At 34.6% G+C, this 18,130-nt stretch overlaps 1 protein-coding gene across 2 annotated transcripts in view; it reads left to right on the forward strand.

The window, feature by feature from the left end:
• LOC127859302 (fibroblast growth factor receptor 3-like) overlaps positions 1–18,130 on the forward strand; it is a 45,805-nt gene that overhangs the window by 3,798 nt on the left and 23,877 nt on the right. The window contains exons 2-9 of one of the 2 annotated variants that reach the window (XM_052396565.1): positions 3,045–3,241; positions 3,707–3,905; positions 5,502–5,581; positions 6,057–6,273; positions 7,115–7,253; positions 8,683–8,819; positions 11,637–11,738; positions 12,560–12,574. In XM_052396565.1, coding sequence (XP_052252525.1) covers positions 3,045–3,241; positions 3,707–3,905; positions 5,502–5,581; positions 6,057–6,273; positions 7,115–7,253; positions 8,683–8,819; positions 11,637–11,738; positions 12,560–12,574 — 1,086 coding nt within the window. Of the gene's footprint in view, positions 1–3,044; positions 3,242–3,706; positions 3,906–5,501; positions 5,582–6,056; positions 6,274–7,114; positions 7,254–8,682; positions 8,820–11,636; positions 11,739–12,559; positions 12,575–14,980; positions 14,996–18,130 lie in introns of both variants that reach the window. The other variant, XM_052396564.1, reaches the window with a different exon arrangement.

Below are 18,130 nucleotides of genomic sequence, written 5' to 3' on the forward strand. Positions count from 1 at the left end.
GTGCAGAGCTTGTGTGGTTTGCACTTTTTAAAGAGGTCCACAGATTAAGTGACAAACAACATTTGCAAATCTAAATTTTACCGTAGAAAAATCAAACATTCTCTTTTCCTCGCCCCGATAATATGTTAATGATTTTCAATAGTAAAAAATAACAATAACGTTTGAATAATATTAAATTGAAACTAAAATGCATTTCAATATAAACCCACTTTAATAAGTTTATGGATTGAAAACAAGTAACGTTATGAAAATCGAGCAAACAGATCGTTAGATGAATGGGCATTTGTATGGTAACTGCCTTTGTACCTGTATACTGGCCATTTTCTTTAATGATAAGTCATAAAAATTGCAATACAGAAAACAAGGGGTTTTCTTAGCCATTTTGGGAAAAGGAGTCTGGTCAAAGGAATTTTAAATCGAAAACATGTTAAATTTGGGATTAAATGTATCGACATAATGGACTAACTTGTGATTTTTGTATTGATACATCCGGCCTTTTACTGGCCATTTCGGGAAGAAATGCATATAAATTGGGATTTTTTACAATTCCGGATTGGGATCAGGTCCGTTTGCTTTTGAATCGGGTCAGTTTTACGGCCTTTTTATAAACAGCAGGAACCACCTGAAAACTATCCTTGTGGTCGTTTCCTTCTATTACTACATGTGATGGATTATTTTAGTGCATACAATATATTAAGACGTGTTTTCGTTATGGTTTATTAGGTATTCAGTATATCCGTCTACAGTGATCAATAAATCTTGAACACATAGTTTGCAACAGCTAAATTAGATCGACACCATTTGAGTTATTGACCACAGCGTATCCACAAGCAGATTTGAGCGTTACATCTTTTTCTATGTTTACGCACAGTTTCAATGGGGGATTTTTTGTTTTAAGCGTGACCGAAATGCCGCGTATTTATTTACTTTTAATGTATTTGTACGTGTTACAAGAGATCGCGTTAGGGCATTTCACACGCACACATAAATAAAATACCATAAAATATACCAGTATTGCCGAGTTTTAAACTAAGCTGATAAACTTTAATACACGATGGATTGAAAGTCATAATAATCAAGTGAGGATGTTGAAATACTTAATTTAAAAGCGAGCTGATCAAATACAAGGAGCTGCGTCCTAGGAAAACCGTGCTTAATGCGTTAGCTATCATTTGCTCGTTCATGTATGTACACTTGCTTTTATACATTTTGTTTTCGTCAAACGACTTGTTTGAACAATCCATTCCCATGTTGATATTAGGTATCCTAAATGTGATACCAGCCGATCAATGTGACAGTTTTATTGTATTTTAATCCGTTAATGATTAATTATGTGTAAATATTACTTACGTAAATATGTTGGAAATCGAAAACGCGATCCGTCCTTAACTTTAAAACGAGTAGAGTATTCATTTTTAATTTCATTTTTTATTTCCACGAGTCATCATAAACATCATTTGCAACGTTATCATCATCATCAGCAGCAGCAATATTATAGTCACTATAAACATTTTCATAATCATTATAATCATCGACGTCAATATCTTTGACATCATCATCAACAGTAATGTCGTCGTCATATGGTGTACCTGATGCTTGAACAAACCACTCCTTTTTCACGCAACCGTTGCGCAGCCACTGGAGTATGGATGCTCAAGGACTAAGGAAAGTTCCTCGTGGTCTTAAAGAGCTGTTCTCGGAACCTGTAAAATATCGACACTGTCATTATTTGTATTTAGACATTGTCGTACCGAAAATCTCCATTTTCCCCCAAAAGATCATGTCGTAAGGTTTGTGAGAATGCAAGAATGTGAAAGAAAAGATCTATATGACGACCCGCACCAGCAGCAATACGTTAAATGCCTGGTGTAAATAGTAAAGCACTGCTCTTGCTTTAACGTCTCATACGAAAGAATTAACGTCTCAAACGAAAGACGATTTTGTAGTGAGATCATTGTGCATGGGGTTGGGCTCGAACCAGCGTACTTTTGGCTATAAAGCCAGTCCGTAGACCTTTAAATCGCGGCTGAAGAGTGCTTTATCACATACTTCCTGTTTTTTTTTATACAATTTGTTTTGATTTTACTTATAACGCCTCAATATATGCGCTGCGCATGTCAACTGGTTAACATGTATGTCTCACATGAAACTGAGTCATTATTGATCGAATAACCCGGGTATATATAAGTTATACTGTTTTATTGTTACACCGAAGCAATCCAAATATAATGGTCATATTGCAGTAGTATTGAAACCGTTTAAAGGGACCTTTTCACAGATTTTGGCATGTATTGAAGTTTGTCATTAAATGCTTTATATTAATAAATGTTAACATTGCAACTTAAAAGCTCCAGTTAAAAAAAATAAAATTAAAGAACGAAAACAAAGTAACCTTCAACTTGGCTCTAACCACTGACCCCTGGAGTAAAAGTCTATCGCTTAGACCACTCGGCCATCCGTGCTCATACAATTAGCGATGCATTTTATACTTTATATAAGCAATCATCGTAGTGTCACAAAAATAATAACGACAACAACATAACTCTCCAAATCATTCAATCGTTTCGCGTTGCAACGATTTCTAATTTTCAGGTTTTTAAATCGTAAAAAGATGCATATAGTGTATATTTTAGAGCATGGTAAATGTTCAGTATCCATTTACCAAAACGTGAAAATGTCCCTTAAAGAGAATTATGATCCGAATTCAAGATTTAATGTATGTTTGCTTCATTCGCGGAGTTTCAATTTGATAATGAACTTCTTTTGTTCGGAACTGAACGTTAGGTTGTGGTACGTTGTGGAAGGTCGCTCGTACATGCGTTCAATCATCACCTACATCATCATCATACATTTTACCATCACAAGGAATAAGCATTTCATGTTGTTTAGTTTTTGTAAACAACTACATCTTTTCGGCAGTTAATAGCCGTTTCTAACTACGTATGGCATTCGATCAAGCGGTCAACTAACTACAAAAAGGAACGTCCTAAAAGTGAAGGTACGTGTTCGTGGTATAACACATTAGTTTACGCCTATTTTTCCAGGATGGCTAGCGCTGTCGCTTATCACTCTTGGCCACGCCACACCGCCAAACGCCAAACCGCCACACGCCACACCGCCCAACTCACAGGTTCAGCTGACAATTAAGGCATCCGGCGGTGCCCGCATACCGGGGCAACCCCTGACCCTGAAATGCAGCATCCTCAATGCGGATGAAGAGTTGCTAGATTCGCTAGACGAAGTAGGTGCAGGGCGCAGCATCTCAACAATATTTTTTTTTTTTTTTTTTTTAAATTACTTTTGCTTTAATATGCTCATCCTTTTGAGTGAAGTTAAACGTTTTGTAAGCGCGCGTATCACATCGGCGATCCGTGTTAAGTTCCCACTCCTGTTAGTTTGTTTGTTGGTCGCAACGCGGGACTGTGGGGATTTCTAATGAGTACAGAGCCTTTTCCCACACAGAACAAACATAATACAAGACCATTAGCAAATTAGCTAGGAGTGCTGTACTAGGGGTAATCTTCGAGTCCTCGGTTACCGGTAGTACAGTCTCGTGGGCGGAAGGAATTAATGAAATATCGAACTACACGTCTTTCTTGATTTTGTGTACTTATAGATAATCTTCTTTAATTAAGCCCGTTGTGCATAATTAATCAGGCCTATAAATTTACGTTCCATAGGATAAATTACATTTACTTTGCTTTAGGCTCCTTTCAATTGGTATCTAAACGGCACGCTGGTGAATGACTCAACTGGCTACCATATTAATAGTTTAAATACCGGTTGGACGACCTTGGATATCACGATGCTGAGTCAACGTGATATTGGGCAGTTCGTTTGCGCCATTGAAGTCCCGGACACCCAAGGAGAGGCTCACTACAGAACTCACTTTGATGTTAACTTTGGTGCGTATGGAAACCCTGCTAGCTAAGTATTCGTTCCCAGCGTAAAGAAAAAGAGCGTGGTTTATGTATTTAATTATTTATATTTAAGGTCAAAAGCACATACACATATAAACCCATAAGACATAGAATATATCCCAGATTAAAATAGAATATATCACAGATTTCAAAGGCTTAAGAAAAGGCTGATTAAAAAAAAAAGTAAGAGCAACAAATAAAACGCTGTTATAATATGCATTTTTTTAACAATAAGGAAGTTTTTTAAAAGAAGTAGGTTCATATGAGCATGCATGTGGTTGAAAATGATCTCCGAAGCGACGCACGACCACTTATAATTTCTTCTCGTGGGTTGTTGTTTCACTTGTAACTCAACGTGCTTGTCTTATCAAGGTCAAGGTCACAGTTCAAGGTGAAATACTGTTCTTTCTTTGCTCACAATAGAGTTGTAGATAATTCTGCATAACCAGCCAGTGGGTTGTGCACATGACCCATGTTTGCACATGAATGGAGAATGCCACATTGCAATTGATAATGTTAAAACCAAAATGACATCCATCAAGTTTGTTTCTGATTCATGACTTTTAATAACATGGAAGGATTGTATACCCCTGTCGTTGTTATGCGGGAGAAAATAATTGACCCATGTCTTGCAAAAAGGGCTCTTATGCCTTGTGCATCCAGAGTAGCTCCAGAGCAGCCTGCACATCCACGCAGTCTGGTCAGGAGCTACCATGTCGGCTTGTCACCCAAGGTTTATTGGTCTCATTATCGGACAGAACAGCTCCTTACCAAAAGTCTTAAATGCCAAGGCTTATCAACAGCAACGCTGGCCACATATGACATAGGCCCCAATTTTGCATGTTGTGGGTTAGTATTTAACACGAATACTGCTTGCAACTACTCTTCAATTCTAACTTCAATGCTTAATCATTTGTTGCTTGTGTTCACCCTTGAAATATAAAGTATCTGCTCTATTTCCTTTCACACAATTTGTTACGACTCTTTGATACTTACACATTTGTTGATTATGGCCATCCCTACCCAGCTCCAGCATCAAACCACACATTTTTTGTCTCATAGGTCCTCATCCTGCTACAACACTTAAGTTAGATAATAACATGGGGACCCTTTTAAATAAACATTGTAGTACACATTTACGATGGGATTCATTTTTCGAAGATACATTATTGCTGAAGTCCATATCGTATGATTATAAATTTTCAGTACTTAATTAAGTACATTGGCATCTCAAGCGCCATATATATTTGACGAGCATGGCGAGCTAGTTTGTCTACTTATTAAGATTACAAAATTCTCCCGTCATGGTCGTACGATCATTTATAAAACGACCCCCTGATTATACATTGTTACCTTTCCAAGTCCTTCCACAGTATCTATGCAACTGTCAACTAAGGACTTCATATGATTCAATTGGACTGGCCAGCGACAAGTTGAAATCACAAAGAGGTGTTGTTTTATTTGTTTAGTATCACTAGACATCAGTTTTCATAAGATGAAATAATGTTTGACCAACTGTATACATGACCCATGTTTAAAACCGGTTTTAAACATTTACAGCTCTGTTGCTTTTAATCTCAGACCCTGTAGTGAGCATAGAGCCCAGTGACCAGGATGTTGGGAAAGACGTGACTTTCTCATGTTCCATACACACTGGAAAGGTAAGAACTAAATTTAAAGCATAAACATGTACCATGGTTTGGAATATCGCATCTTTTTCCTTTGTTATCTTACTTATTTCACATGAAGCCCCAGTCATTTAAAGATCATATTACAATATTGGAGTTACACAAACTTTTCTCTAAGAGTTATTAAGCATATCCCCCTGGTCCAGATTTCCCAAAAATTCTTAAGTTGGTTATAAAATTCGATGAAGTTGCTTATTTTATTGAGTAATATAACTATTTTCAAGTTAAATTACATTATACAAATATTTTTATTTCACAATAAATTTAATTGAGCTTCTCAAACTATGACAATGAAATGTTTGTCTACTGTATTATTTATTCAAGATATTGTTGCCTTTGACTAGTATTGCTGCTATCTTATTTTATGGAATACAACATTTAACATGTCAATTATTTAAGTTGTACATGTACCTTCACATACAAGTGAAATCATTCTATTCACCGACAGAATTCAGAGCTAGACTGGTTCTTTACAAACATTTCTGGAGGGGTGCTGACTTCAACCCAATACAAGAAGAAATACAACCATAGGCAAAAGCTTGATTCTGGAATTATCATGATGGATCTAATAGCAGTAAGACAGGAACAAGCTGGCATTTACACGTGCTACAGGGATGATGATCTTGAACGGAGCTCAAACAAGACCCTTACAGTTCAAGTTATGCGTGCGTGGGCACTTATTTTTGCTGTGCATTTATCTTTGCTAAGTTGTTGTTGTCCTTTAATGTAGAAGGTAAATGATCAACTGTCGCCAATTTTTGTTGTATTGCTGATCCATGATCAAGTGGTGCCACTTTGTAATCTGTAACATATTTGATCAAGTGGTGCCACTTTGTATTGTGTAGCAGATCAATATTAAAATCAAGTGTTGTCACGTTGTGTTGTATGGCAGATTCATGATCAGGTGGTGCCACTTTTTTGGTTTAAACAGTGCATGAACAAGTGGTGCCACTTTGTGTTTTGTAGCAGATCCATGATCAAGTGGTGCCACTTTGTGTTTTTTGGCAGATCCATGATCAAGTGGTGAAACTTTGTGCTGTATAGCAGCTCCATAACTAAGTGTTATTGTGTAAAAAATTTGATCAAGTGGTGTCAATTTGTGTTGTGTAGCAGATCAATGGTCAAGGGATTTCACTTTGTGTTATGAAACAGATCAATGATCAAGTGGTGTCACTTTGTGCTGTGTAGCAGATCAATGATCAAGTGAAGCCACTTTGTCTTGTGGAGAAGATCAATGATCAAGTGATGCTACTTTGTCTTGTGTAGCAGATTATATGATCAAGTGGTGTAACTTTGTGTTAAGAGCAGACCCAAGGTTTAATACTTCCATGACAATACATCTTTGTCGCCCAATACCAAACTGAATTATCAGTAAGTTAAGTTACAATGCCAAGTAACCCAGGCAAGCAGACTGTTCTCAATATGCTTTTGGCACTTTTTTATTGTCAGATAACATGAGCTTACCCTATGGGCTTAACATTTAAAATGTGTATACAACTTTTTCAGTCTTGGAAGTCAATTGTAAGACACCCATTCAAGTGTGGGAAGGAAGTGATGTCATAATCCAGTGTGACATTATGACTGACATCAACATCAGTATTAGGGACTGCAATTTCCTTATAGATGAGAAGACAATTATCCCAAGGTTAACAAGAAATTTGATCTCTTAATAAAAGCCATGTTATGAGCCTCAGCCTAGGAAAACTGGGCGCTTACTGCATGACTTTGACTTTTCCGTTTTTATGGTAATTTTTCTTTATATTAAAGGAAGACCCTTTAATTGTGAAAATCCAGTTTAAGGCTGAAAGTGTCATCCCTGATTAGCCTGTTCAGACTGGCAAGCTCATCTGGAATGACTTTTTATACACATACTTTAAGCTTTTTTTCCCAGAAAGAGGCTAGTGTGATGATGGTTATGATACCCCTTGGGTCATCAGTGAGGTCACTGACAAAGTTAAGTAATTAATTAATAATTGCCTCATCTATCTAAATTAAACCGCTCTTTGTTGATAATTTTTTTTTATGTAAGTTTGTTTACATCCCCATTTCAGTAGTTAAAAAAAAGATAAAGATAATAATAATAATAATAATAATAATAATAATAGATCTAATATTATTATTATTATTATTATTATTGTTGTTGTTGTTGTTGTTGTTATTATTATTATTGTTTTGTCATTGTATTCATCGTTTTCATATTAAGATATTACCAGCATTACCTTTATTATAGCAATAATTATCATTATCCCCATCCTCATCAAATCACCATCGTGGCCATCAAAATCAGTTGAACCAGAATCCTTGTTTTCATCGTTCTGATAATCACATTTGAAGTATAACAATCATCCCCATTCACGTGGATGAATCTTAAAATTCAAATCCTCAAGCATTGTTACTGTTTACTTACTGTAAAAAATGAGCTGAATTCCTGTATATGATTCTGTATGGTGCATCACATGAGGATAATGTTTATTACACAAAAATAGTAATAACAATATTCATGGTTATGTTAATTATAACAATACAATCTTGTTAACAGCTACGATGCAGATAATTAAAGGTCAAAAGTAAGATGGTGATTGTGTTCATGATGATAATGCTGATGATGATGGTGTTGTTGTTGGTGATGATGATTCTGCTGCTTATTATGATGATGATGATGATGATGATGTTGATGATGTTGATAATTGATGATGGTGAAGGAAGGAGCAGGAGATGGATAAAACAGGATATGTTGTGATGGAATATGTAGAAGAAGTACTGCTCTGCAATCTTATTTTTATTCTATGATCACTCTCATTAAGTATTGAATGCATCATGTACCAAGGGCAAAGGATTTTTAGGATGAAAACCAAAAATTGGTTGAAACATGCCTATTCATGATGGTTATAATAATTTATACATTGCTGATTGTTATTTTGATGAGGATGAGGATGATTGTAGGAATACAAATATAAATTTCTATGATGAACTTCAAATATGAAATGATCATGCAAAAAATGAGGTCATGGTGATGTAACTGATTAAAATGGATGTTATTACTAATGATGAAATCATTTATATCTTTATTTTAGAATCAATACCAGTCTAGAGAAGTGGGACAAATGGTGGAGGTTGACAATCACCATCACAAAGGTTCCAATACAAGTTGACCAGAAGATCCTCCGCGTCTTTGTCCGCAATGTCTCGTACGATGTCCGATTGACTGTTGGTAAATTGTGTGACAAAATTGTCCTCTCAAAGTTTATTATAAACATACATTCTATTAATTAAGCACTTATATGATATGAAAATTGTGCAAACTTCTTCAGGAAACGAAATGAGAATCAGCAATACGTTAAATAATGTTAACCTAGAAAAGAGCGATACATGGAGAATAACAGGTAACCGGAAGGTTACCATCCATTTGTTTTTTCAAATATCAGATGAGGCTTGTAATAAATAATAAATTTGGGTTTATCGTACCACTATGCATGCATTTTCATAGAAATAAAAATAAAATCACTAGCACTCCACTTGTCTGGTGTTATGATATTCATGACATGTAAATCATGACGTTGTGAGCACTTGCACTTAATATTTGTAAAGTATGTTTTCTCTAATTTTTTAAATATATTTTGTTTCTAAATTTGCACTACATCTTGGTTTTAAATTGTTTGTTTGTTAAATCTGATTCATTTGTATCCAAAATTAAGATTTTTATGTAATATGTCAAACCTCCAAACATTTAATTAAAACGCCAACCAACCTGGAATATAACAGGCGTATATCGGCATAGAGGTATGATCAAATGTATTTTCAATATTGCATTCATTCATGAAACAAGATGTGTTTGTGAAACACAATGTCCCCCTATATGATGTTTGACCTTGAAGGATGACCTTGACCTTGTGAAGGATGACCTTGACCTTGACCTTTCACCACTCAAAATTTGCAGCTCCATGAGATACACATGCATGCCAAATATCAAGTTGCTATCTTCAATATTGCAAAAGTATTCATAAAATAAGCGATTTGGGCCACATATATTTGACCTCTGACCTTGAAGGATGACCTTGACCTTTCACCACTCAAAATGTGCAGCTCCATGAGATGCACATGCATGCCAAATATCAAGTTGCTATCTTCAATATTGCAAAAGTATTTATAAAATAAGCGATTTGGGCCACATATATTTTACCTCTGACCTTGAAGGATGACCTTGACCTTGACCTTTCACCACTCAAAATGTGCAGCTCCATGAGATACACATGCATGCCAAATATCAAGTTGCTATCTTCAATTTGGCAAAAGTATTCATAAAATGAGCGATTTTGGCCACATATATTTGACCTCTGACCTTGAAGGATGACCTTGACCTTTCACCACTCAAAACGTGCAGCTTCATGAGATACACATGCATGCCAAATATGAAGTTGCTATCTTCAATATAGCAAAAGTTATTGCAAAATGTTAAAGTTGGCGCAAACAGACCAACGTACAGACCAACAGACCAACGTACAGACCAACAGACAGGGCAAAAACAATATGTCCCCCACTACTATAGTGGGGGACATAATAATAAAAAAAAAAATAATGTACAAGGTTTATATTCCTCTTAAAATGCCTTTGACAATAAATTGTCTTGTAGCTTTGCACCCAATTTTTATGCCCCCGAAGGGTGGCATATAGTTTTTTAACTCTCCGAGTCCGTCTGTCAGTCTGTCTGTCCGCCCGAAAACTTCAACATTGGTCATAACTTTTGCAATATTGAAGATATCTACTTGATGTTTGGCATGCATGTGTATCTCATAAAGCTGCACATTTTGAGTGGTGAATGGTCAAGATCAAGGTTATCCTTCAAGGTCAAAGGTCAAATATATGGATTCAAAGTGGTGCAGAAGGGGGTTTTGTGTTTCTGACAAACACATCTCTTGTTATAATTGTTTAATGTCAAATGTTTGAGCTTTATTGAATGTAATGCCCCGTATTGGCAAACTCTGTCACTTGAGTTGAATTAAATACATTGGTTAACAAGAATGTGTTTGGTCAGTTTTTCTTTGAAATTCTTTCAATTTGTTCTATATGTGTAAATAGTTTATACCAAGTAGTCAGTTAATAAAATCACAGCATCAGCCAGTTAGTTGAAAGCTTTTTTTTTATGTTAGATTTCTAATACATTGTATACGAATTTTTATCACAATTTAATGTTCATTTTACAATAATGTTCATTTTTATGCTCCCCCAAAAATTATTTTGGGGGGAGCATATAGTTGCCGCTTCGTCTGTCCGTGCGTGTGTGTGTCTGTCTGTCCGTCCGTGCACAATTTTTGTCCGGGCTATTTCTCAGCAACTAATGACTGGAATTCAATGAAACTCTATGGAAAGCTTCACTACCAAGAGGAGATGTGCATATTATCAGCTGGTTCTGGTTGGATGATTTTTCACAGAGTTATGGCCCTTTGAAATTTTCCATTAACTGTACATATAGTGCAATTCTTGTCCGGGCTATTTCTCAGCAACTAATGACCGGAATTCAATGAAACTTTATGGGAAGCTTCACCACCAAGAGGACATGCGCATATTATCAGCCGGTTCTGGTCGGATGATTTTTCACAGAGTTATGGCCCTTTGATGCATGAATACAAACAATGTGTGTCTGTATGGGAAGCTTAACTACCTTGAGGAGATGCACATGTTATTTGTGGGTTCTGGTTAGATGATTTATTTAGAGGGTTATGGCCCTTTGAAATTTTTAAGTGGCTAAACCATCCATCGTATTATTTTGTCCAAAGTTATGCCCCTCAAGACGTTTCATTTTATCTGAATATATAGTGCAATATTGTGACAAAAAAAAACTTTGGGGAGCATCACCCGTCTTCGACGGTTTCTTGTTTCAATATGTTCAGTATCTTTGAGGACTTGGAGTCAATATTCATGTAAGACAAATATAGCATTTTTTAAAGTAAACAAAATGCAGCACTTTTTTTATGATGTATTCTGTCGCTATTGTAAGGATTTGAAGTATTATATTATTGATTGTTTGTAGGTCACAAACCATGCTCAGAGTGTGAGGTCAACAAACACTGTGTTTCAGACCGCTGCATTTGCAAGCCGGGATTTATTCCCAATCTTGATGTTTGTTTACCTGGTAATAAGTTCTTTCTGAATAATTATTGATTAACAATTGATAAAACCTGTTGCTTAAAATATTAATTACATCAAAAACTTATTGTCAATTTCAATCCCTACTTCAAACATGTTACTTTACATTTATATAATACTAGTATGTTAAACAATTAATTTAGGGAAGTCATTTTTGCAAGTAAGACAATATTATGCTTTGAAAATCAAGCGCTATTTGTTTCCTCTGCTTTGAAAGTTCACTGAGCAAATTTATACAATTTAGAGCTTTGAGAGTGAATATGTTGGAACCATCTACAAAAGTTCCCAAATATAGTTAAGTTGTGATTGTGTTAAAAAAATGTGTGTATCATATCTGTAATACTTGGAAAATGATATTATTTCAATAGCTTTTGCATCTGAATTCTTATTGTTATATGTTTAACATTCAAACTTTACACAAAGATGATAAATTGCTCAGCAAATAAGGAAGTCGCACGGCGGAAAAACTAAGCGTTATGCATGTGCATAAAAAATTGAATGAGATTTACCTGCGCAGTTAACACTGGCTGGTCAGGGACAACACTTTCCACCTTGAACAGATTTTCATCAAAAAAGACACTTCAAACTAAAAATCCATTAAAGTCCAAATTGTCATCCCTTCTAAGCCTTTGCTGACTGCATTGGCTGATGTAGTATGAAGCTTAAGACACAGATTTAAGCCGTTTTTTTCTCTCAGAGAGGGAATGCTATGATAATGCACTAATTAATAAGTCTTGAAATAATGCTTTTCTGAAACTTTTCTCACATTTGTACATGTTACTTTTGTCTGCTTCCTGTACATTTTAGGGAATGTCAAAGGAGGTGGGTTTTCTCATTTTCTAAAAGCACTTTTAATTCATCCATTCATACAACATTTCCTTTTAACACTGTGTTGTGGCTTAGCTTTTTAGTTCCTTAGTTATGTGTCTTCCAGGGCTTTTATTCAATATTGGTTTAAGGGTTGTTTTTGAAGGCGATAACTTTCAAAATATATTGTTTGTATAAGAAGAACACAAATTCTTATTTAAAGCTTGACTTTTTAAATATATAAAAGGGTAAGGTATTCTGCTGGCCCTGGAGTGGTTGTCACAGTTTATATTGTTTGGTAATTAAGTTTCAAAGAAATAGCTGATGGATTCAAATCAAACTCCACGCAAGTATTCCTGGTATTGAAATGACCCCATGGCCTTGATTTGACAACTCATCTTTGATTTTTTTTTAATTATAAGCCATTTTGCGCTGTACAGGCAGAGTAAATTTTTTCAGAGTTTCCTTTGGGATATCATTCAACTTGCTTCATGTATTCCCCACATTGTAAGGGCCCCACAGGCCAAGTGTGGCAACACTTGTTTGAAATTGGACCATATTAGTAATAATTAAGTACCTTTTTACACTTTTAAATTTTAAATACGAACTATATAGACATGTAACAGCCCATCCATTGTAGATATGCCCTCCCACCCACACACACCTTGTGAGATTGATGGATTCAAGGTCAAGGAAACTGTTACTAAAATAGAAAAGTTGATTACTCTTAATTCCTTAATAACACATTGGGTTTTGTGTATGAAATTTCAAACAGTAATACCTCATATCAAGACTTTGCACTGGATTGTATATTGGGGTTGATGGAGACAATCTTTATGAAGAAATGATAGCATATAAATATTGTTAAACAACATCATCTTTGTTTGAAACTGGGGCACATTGGGTCAAGGTCAACAGTCAAGGTCAACAGTCTATGTCACAGTTAGTAAATTTGTAAAACTGGTTTCCTCTCAAAATCAAGGTTTATGTCTATTGTAGGAAGTTCTGCAAGTTAAAAAAAACTCAATTATTAACTTACAATACAAGCAGTTTCGTTTAAAACAAAATGCTATAAACTCTGACATGAACACAAAATTCAAGGGCATTGTCCTCATGCAGCTCTTATTTTAGAACTTTCTCATAGGGACGATTGGCCTACATTTTGCATTTTTTGTAAAATATTGAAATAAAAGCCCTGATACCTGATGACCTTACGAAACACCTGATTGTTTGTATTAATGCATCATAATTTGTATGGCACATGTTTTTAATAAGATTTGTTTTGATTTGAATGTAGTTTGATTATGAGTCACAAGGGTGGAAATATTATGTCTCATTAATAAGTAAAATTAATCTTTTATCTATTTTATGATTAATCCTCCTACAGTTAAAGTCACCACAAATTGTAGAATTTAAAGATCTAGAGGAATCTTAAATAATCTCCAGCCATTGCATGTATACAAATTCAGACAACGCTTATCTGTTTCATGACACGACAACTGATTGAGATGCTGAAATGAAATTCTTAAAGATTTATGTAAACTATACTCTGATGTTAATGCCATAATGGCTATGAATGTTGAGAGATTTCAAGTTATGTAATCAGATCAAGCATTAATCAGTTCATTTCAACCATTAATCAGTTCACTTCAACCATTAATCAGTTCACTTCAACCATTAATCAGTAGACTAACACAATTAGTTTTTGACGATGATGCTTCAGCAAAGCAGCTCATCTAAGTTATCATGCCATGATTTTTTTTTCACAATGGTGACCTATGTAAATGACTAAGCCAGTCCGATTGAATTAGCTAAATTTTCTCAATCGGCATACCTCGTTGATTATCATTGATAAAGGTAAAGGCAGCTTGGTTCCTGTCCTCTTTCAAATTTATTGAGAGGTTCTGGTCAGGAACCAAACATGAAAGTGCCAGGTGGCACTTCAAACGCTATGACACTGGGAAAACTCCAAATGTAGTTATTTTTAGATTTGATCGAGAATGTAACCCGCCACCCAGTTTTGCTGAATGGGTCAAGTTCCTCATGGGTACTACTTCCCCATACTCCCAATTTTGTTTCCGTACTCAAAATTTTTCGGACCCAATTTTTTTTCGTACCCCAATTATTTTTGTACGTACCCATTTTTTTTTTCTCGTACCCAATTTTTTTTTTTACCCAAATTTTTTTCTGTGTCCAAATTTGTATGGGCATAATTATTTTGTACCCAAAATTTTCGTACCTAATTTTTTTTTCCAACCCAAATTTTCGTACCCACATACACAATTGTGGTGATGTAGATAAACTTAAATTTATGCTTTTATATCCATCCACTACAAAAACATTGTCACACCAGTACTGTCAGAACTTTGATTTAAATATTAATTAATGATATAATTACTACAATGGTTTTGATGTTTTCAGAGACACCTACCACTGGTAAGATATTCTCACTTAAAAACTTTGCAATGTTTAATATATCTGCTTTGTGAGTAAATTTATGCTGATCAATTCTATTTTATTTTAATCTGTTTTCTTCTGTAAGGGGCCTTTTCACAGATTTTGGCATGTATTGAAGTTTTTCATTAAATGCTTTATTATAAATATTGATAAATGTAACTTTTGGATCTAAAAAGCTCCAGTAAAAACTAGAATAAAATTAAAGAAAGAAAAAAAGTAACCCTCAACTGGGCTCGAACCACTGACCCCTCGAGTTAAAATCTATTGCTTAGACCACTCGGCCATCGCTGCTCATACAATAAGTGATGTACGTATTTTATACTTTATAAAAGCAATCCTGGTAGCATTACAAAATAAAACAACAACAACAGACTCCAAATTATTAAATTGTTTCGTGTTGCAACACTCGATAGTTTTCAGGTTTTTAAATCGTCAAAAGATGCATATAATGGCATGTTAAATTTTCAGTATTACCGTTTCCTAACAAATATAACTAAAACATAAATATTCGAGTTTGTAACAATTTTTTCTTAATATGTTCAATTTACCAAAACTGGTAAAGGCCCCTTTTATGACAAAGAAAATTATTAAACATATTTTGGCTATTCTGATATTTTATGCTTATTTTAACATAATATATATGTTTACAATTTTAGGCTATTTAGTGTCAGGCTTTATCTCTGATACATAGCTTTTAGGCTATTTAGTGTAAGGCATTATCTCTGATACATAGATTATATGCTATTTAGTGTCTGGCATTATCTCTAATACATAGATTTTAGGCTATTTAGTGTCAGGCGTTATCTCTGATACATAAATTTTAGGCTATTTAGTGTCTCTGATACATAAATTTTAGGCTATTTAGTGTCAGGCATTATCTCTGATACATAAATTTTAGGCTATTTAGCGTCAAGCATTATCTCTGATACATAGTTTTTAGGCTATTTAGTGTCAGGCATTATCTCTGATACATAGATTTTAGGCTATTTAGTGTCAAGTATAATCTCTGATACATACATTTTAGGCTATTTAGTGCCATGCATTATCTCTGATACATAGTGTTAGGGCTTCATAGTGTAACTATGATGAATAATCACTGGATATTTTGAAGTCTTACTTGCTTGATTCATTTTTGCTTCCAAGGTTTAATAGATTTTAACTCTTTTGCCTACAACTTTCTTACATCCTGGATACTTAACAGTTGACGCTTATGACCATTTTTATTCCTATTTTGACCTTGAACTATATACAACTGTGTAAGTACTTTAATAAGTACAATAAGTGAAATTTAAATAAAAAAAACATACCAACATTTTGTTTATATTAGGGTTTTTTGTACATTTAAAAAAAAAATGTAAATTCATAAGAGCTGTGTATGAAATGGGCATTAAACCCAGTGCATTAACTGCAATTTATTTCATGAACACTTATTGTACATTAAATGGTTGTGCTTGTTAAACCATAGATATCATTTCATATTCTTATAAAAAAAACTTGTCTGAGACATACATTTGCCATATATTATGATGGATTTAAACATAACTTGGCACAAATATAAACCATATGAAGGCAAGGTGTCTTGCATGACACCCATCTGTCCACCTCTAAGGTCAAGATCAAACGTCAAGGTCAATTGACTTAGAGTCAAAATCAACTTAAGTCATGAAACAGCTTGAACATTGCTATTTCAGTTTGAAGTTTCCTATATATTAAATTGGATTTTGAAATGACCTGGCACAAATGTAAACCATCTTAAAACAAAATGTCACATGTAACATCTGTCTGCCTTCCTCAAAGGTCAAACTTGGAATTCAAAGTCCAATAAGGCCATTCAATTCCTGTCTCAGCCATAAGCTTGCCACATTTTGATGGATTTAAAAAAAACTGGGCAAAACAGAACCCATCATAAGACGATGTGTCCTGTGTAACAATCGTCTTCCTGAGAGGTAAAGGTCAAGCTTAGAGGTCAGATGTCATATTGACACATTTGGCCATAAAACACTTTGGCTAGCATATCACTTGTCTCTGATCATGGAATTAAAAAAAAATAACCACTGATAACCACCATCACCATTAAAAGGCGGAGTATCATGTGTATTATCATTCTCCCTTCTTACAAGGTCAAGGTCACACTCCGAGGTCAAACATGGACTTTTGCCATTTTACAGCTTTTGTTTTACATAAATGGAATTATTAGACAAACATTGAATGTGGGGCATCTGTGCTCTATGGACCCATGTCTTGTTGTTTTAACCATAAAGTACTCTTTTTATGAATTTGAAAGCATTACATTGAAAAAAAACTGAACACACAAATATGTTTGTATCTTTTAAATAATGCCAGTATTAATATTATTTTCATGATTTCATCATCTTTTATGTGATGATGATGTTGATTTCATGATGTTGCTTTTTTATAGCAGTAATTCTAATAATGTTATTTTAATATGGATGTTGTCAGAACCAGATTTGTTATCATATTTCAAATGGCTTTATATTTTATTTCTCAAATCAAGCTCGAAAATAAAACAATTTTTTTGATGGTTTGACATTCAGATGTTTGGAAAAAATAGCAATGAATTGTTTGGTGAAGGTTTAAAATACTTTGGAAATTGTAATATCTTATTGACTGATTTTCTTTGATCATCATTTTAGTTTTATCATTAGTTATTTAAATATTATTATTAAAAACTTTCAAACTGTTTCCCCATTTAAGGCGCACAATTTCCTTTTCACATTGGTATAAATTATATTCCCAAAATATGGACTAAAAAGAACTGATTTAATGGCAACAGCCATTTAATGTTAATTATAGTAATATGAGTCACAATATGAGCCATTAGCATGCTAAAATGGCTCTAATACAATATTATGATGGCCATCATACCACCAGACCAGCTCGAGCAATTGCGCTGTCTGCATACTGGTCACAATGTATGCTGTCAGCCATTAGTCACACAAGGTGTCATGGCTGTATAAGTGGACTGGGTGGATTGTGAGCAGACTGGGTGGATGCATATGACATATGACCAATATCAAACAGTTATTTGTTGAAGGACTGCTGTATTCACATTTACTATATAAGCCTGCATGGTGACTGGTCGTTCTAAACTTT

This window comes from Dreissena polymorpha, chromosome 15 (assembly GCF_020536995.1).
Source record: "Dreissena polymorpha isolate Duluth1 chromosome 15, UMN_Dpol_1.0, whole genome shotgun sequence".
NCBI lineage: Eukaryota > Metazoa > Mollusca > Bivalvia > Myida > Dreissenidae > Dreissena > Dreissena polymorpha.